The sequence below is a fragment of the Nematolebias whitei genome, chromosome 2 (assembly GCF_014905685.2).
Source record: "Nematolebias whitei isolate Nwh7 chromosome 2, NemWhi1, whole genome shotgun sequence".
NCBI lineage: Eukaryota > Metazoa > Chordata > Actinopteri > Cyprinodontiformes > Rivulidae > Nematolebias > Nematolebias whitei.
In genome coordinates, this window is record NC_056499.1 from 62,204,949 (window position 1) to 62,209,615 (window position 4,667).

Sequence of the window (4,667 nt, forward strand, 5' to 3'; positions counted from 1 at the left end):
CGTCCTTTTCAGGGACACCACCAAGTCATTGGTTCAGGTATGTTGACAACACCTGGGTTAAAATTAAATCTCAGGAAGTCCAACATTTTACTGACCACATCAACTCTGTGGATAAATCAAGTTCACATGAGAAGATGTAAAAAATGGCAGGTTGGCTTTCTTGGACTGTGAGGTCTCAGTCTCTGATAGAGGACATTCGCAAACAGAGGTGTACCACAAACCCACCCACACAGACCAGTATTTGCAGTTTGACTCCCATCACCCTTTGGAGCACAAGTTAGAAATCATCAGGACTCTGTATCACAGAGCAGACAGCATCCCCACTAACTCAGGAGCCAGGCAGAAGGAGAAATCCAACACAAGACAGGCTCTAGAGCAATGTGGATATCCTAACTGGGCCTTCCTGAAAGCAGAGAAGAAACCCAAACAGGACTCCAGTCAGCCATCAGGTGAAAAGGAGGAACCCAGACCAGTGGTCCTTCTTGACCATGTGAGCAGCTGGTTTTGGTTGTCAGCAGCAAACTGGTTGATCCACTCTGAGAAGGTGCTATTTAAGAGACTGAGTTGAATACAGCACCTCAGACTGAGGAAGTCTCTCGGATGAGAGACGAAACGTTTCTACATTTTTTTCTTTGTTTTTTTGAATGTCCAGAGGACCAGATTGAATTTTTTGGACATTATCATATAGTTCCAGGTTGGTCACAGACAAGCCATGAGAGAGAACCAGGTCCAACGTGTGTCCATGTTCATGCGTGGGACCAGTCACCCACTGAACCAGGTTAAGAGTCAGTGAGGCTGAGAAAGTCCTTCACCAGTGGTTTATCTGGACAGCATACATGAATGTTAAAATCCCCAACATTAAGGACTCGATCATAGTTTATCATTATTCCAGTCAGGAAATTTAGGGGCTCTGTAGATGACAGCGCACAGCACCGGGTCTAAGCTACTCACCTCAAATAAAGTCTACTCGAAGCTGGAGAAAGAAGACGGTGCAGCGCACTGCTTGCATTTAAAGTTGTTTTTATAAACAATCGCCATTCCTCCTCCACGACCTGACAATCCGAGGGGAGCTCAGATAAGAGCAGCCGTCTGGTAGAAGTTCAACAAAAACACTGGAGTCATCAGCCTCGACCCAGGTCTCTGTGATGCAGAGCAAATCTAAATGACGGGAACTGAAAAAGTCCTGAAGGATGAAAGTTTTGTTTGTTACAGACCTGGCGTTCACCAGGCCAATCCTGGCAGAAACCACAGCCTGCAGACGGATGGGCGCTAGGGCCCAGGGCCGCGTCTTCAAGCTCTGCAGGTTCACTCCATGCCAGTGGAGATGAGAGAAGCAGGAGGGGTGGGGGCAGATGCCCGCATCCAGGCCGATGACGGGTAGCAGGCAGCTGTCAACAGGATGCAGGAAACGCCAAGGCACAGCGAAAAACGGAAATAATCCATTTCTTGTCTGAGACATGGATGTAGAACGGGTCAGGCATATCTTTAGTTTTACCTGCTGTCCTCCACGTTTACCACGGTAATGATGACGTTTCTGCCGAGGGGGCAGCACAGGAGCCTGGAGGAGATGAGCTGGGACTCCTGACAGGAGCGGGGGTAAAGTTTTTTGTCGACCATAATCCAAGGCACTGATTGCCAACAACATGTTGAATATCCAGGAGGGACTGGTGATTGTACACAAGCACAGACTTCATGCTGAGCACAAAACAGAAAAATAAAACAAACCAAACCAAGAGCGACAGACGGATGGCCACACACACTGGCACCATCTTGCCACACCCCATTAACATTTAACATTAACTCAAGTTAGATACCCAACATCTTTTCTTGGTTGCAGATTCCTCAACAAGAGTTTGATTGGTCTTATTTAACGTCCTCTGTTACAGTTCTAACATCATTATCAAAGATTACTGAAAAAAAAATTAAAGTGATAAAAGTATTTTACATTTAAAATAACATCTTGAGGGCCAGATAAGATGTCAACGAGGGCTTCATTTGGCCCCCGGGCCTTGGATTTGACACATATGGTTTACACTCAAAGTTTAAGTCTTTACCTGGTTTTCTTTGTGAATTCTGAATACAGAAGAAAAACTTTCAGCTATGTCTGCACTGAATAATCAATGTTTCACCTACAGGTACAACAGGAAGTGGAAGAGCCAATTTATAGCATTGCTGCTAAGCACACATAAGCTAAAATATGCAACAGAATTAAACATGTTCACAGTGAGGAGGACTCATTCTGTAGCGCTCAGTCTTCTCAACGAACAGTGATGATTTCTGTAGTTATTTAATGTCTTAATGTCTTGTCTAGTATGAATGTTTTATGTGCCTACTGACTGTGAAACAAATTGCCTCTTGAGGACAATAAAGATTCTTGAACTTGAACGTTCATGCACATTAGGAATGTGCAATATGGCATAAAATTCATATCACAATATTTATTGTGAAGAGTGGCAATAACGATATATATCGCAATGTTTTTGATATAAAATTTGCAATAGGAATAAAAAAAGCATAGGGTGTTTTTTTGCCATCATAAATTTTGAATTAAGAAAATTCCACTACTAGGTCCAGAGTTTTAAAATAATAAACAAATCAAGTATTAGGCTTCTTTCTTGTAGGGCAAAACAGTGCAAAATATATCAAATGTAGTTTTAGCCATACGTTTTAAACAAAAGAATATGTTGTTAACGGTTTCCAGTCTTCATTTAAGAAATACCATACCATACCACTTTATTTATAGAGCACTTAAAACAGCGACAAGGCCAACCAAAGTGCTGTGCAGACAAAACAACAGGTAACACACAAAACAAAATACAAAATGAGCTAAATCAGAATATAGACATAAAAACGATGCAGATAATGACGACTAACCAGTGTGGAGCATACAGGATCAAAACACAGATCATCTGTGGTGAGATCAAGAAATGAACAGCAACAGAGCAGCATTTTGTGGGGAGTGGTGGCGCAGAGGTTAGAGAGGTGGGCTTGTGATCCGAAGATCGCCGGTTCACGCCCCAGCTCCGATAACATCAAAATTGTGGGTGGGGTAGGTGAAACACTCATACTTGCCCCCACCCTCATTCGCCCCACTCTGGGCCCATGAGCAAGGCCCTTAACCCCCACCATGTGCTCCCTAAACAGGTCTCTCTTGAAAATGAGTTCTCGTGGCTCAATGAGACTAACCTGGATAAATAAAGGCTAAATGAAAAAAAAAAAAAAATTTTACACTGAAACACTTCACCCCCCAACCCTCTAGTTGGCGACTCCTTCTGCTTTAATGGAGAGCTGACACAAAATGAGTCTGTGGCTTAGACCAGACGGTCTCGCAGTAAAATCACACAACACAGCGTTCTTTTCACAGATCAGAGCAGGTTTCTCTAAAGACATCTCTATCGTAGGCTAAATTTCTATCGTTTCTACTGTGTACCGCTTATATCGCACATTCCTAATGCACATGTGACCAAGTTTTACCTTTGTAGCTGGAAGGTCGTTGATTTCCAGCTTCAGGTTGCCGATAGACGTTTTGCAAAGAATGACGGCTTCCTCGCTGCTTTTAACCTGTATCATACAGACACACTCTCAACATGATCAAATATATAATTTATTAAATGTATGTTGATTAACCAACCTTTTCTTTGGTTTTCTCAAGAAAAGTGATGGCATCTTTAGGATCTAAGAGCCAAAGACACAATGATCAAGTGAAAAACTGAGAAGAGAAATGTCAGGCTGTGTTTGGTGTTTTGGTTTTAACCTGATATCTGCCTGGCAACGTGCAGTATGATCTCCACCAGGGACAACGGATTGATTCTGGTCCAAAGTGACAGCGTTCAGTCACAGCACATCATACTTACACATTTACAATGAATATTTCCTCTCACCTGTGTTCAAAGTCACTCATGAAGTTTTCATAGAGCTGCAAGAAGAACAGAACAGTCAGCGACAACACACCTGCTGTAAGACCAACTCTGTCTTCGCTAGCTATGGATGCTTTCTGCGTGCCTGTGTGGAGGTGAACGCTGAATGTCTTTAGACATCAAAACACGCAACAGTGGGCAGATTGTTCACCTCTAGTGGGCGGATTATTAATATCAACGCACCTTACCAGCTGGTGGCGGTAGTGCTACATTAAGCTCTTTTCTAAGCACCACTAACATGTATTAGAAGAAGAAGAGCTGGAAAACAACACACAACCAAAATGGATGACCTCGATGAACTTGAAGCAGAACCAGCATCACAGCCCGTCCTGGTCGCTGTCCCGCAAGATGGAGAGCAGGGCCGAGGTGTCAGAGATGCTCTGATGGAGTCCCTCATGAGCTGTAACTTATCCTAATTCCACCCCTTAATCTTTTTTTACCTCCCCAGCCTTCCTTAGATACAAGTGGACGTTAAAGTGTTGATTGAAAATAAACATGGATTAATAATTATTCTTGTTTGTTTAATGTACAGACATGCCTTATTACCAGGTTCGTGTAAAAATGTCAAAACAAACACTGCTGCTGTGCTTCTATCACATATGCTGCGTTTTTTAGTGGCTGTAGTTTTAGAAAAACTGTATACTCTTTGTTTTTAACAAAGAACCAAAACCTACAAGAACTTTATATTTGTTTATGCATATACACATTAATCTATTTTAATATTTATATATATATATATGTCTTCAGCCA

The 4,667-nt window shown here is 42.4% G+C and overlaps 1 protein-coding gene across 1 annotated transcript in view; it reads right to left on the reverse strand.

Moving 5' to 3' along the window:
* psmd13 (proteasome 26S subunit, non-ATPase 13) overlaps positions 1-4,667 on the reverse strand; it is a 133,344-nt gene that overhangs the window by 113,847 nt on the left and 14,830 nt on the right. Inside the window, exons 3-6 of the mRNA XM_037695225.1 lie at positions 3,882-3,916; positions 3,755-3,810; positions 3,632-3,675; positions 3,475-3,561 (exon numbers count right to left, since the gene is read on the reverse strand). Of these exons, the coding sequence (XP_037551153.1) occupies positions 3,475-3,561; positions 3,632-3,675; positions 3,755-3,810; positions 3,882-3,916 (222 nt within the window). The remainder of the gene's footprint in view (positions 1-3,474; positions 3,562-3,631; positions 3,676-3,754; positions 3,811-3,881; positions 3,917-4,667) is intronic.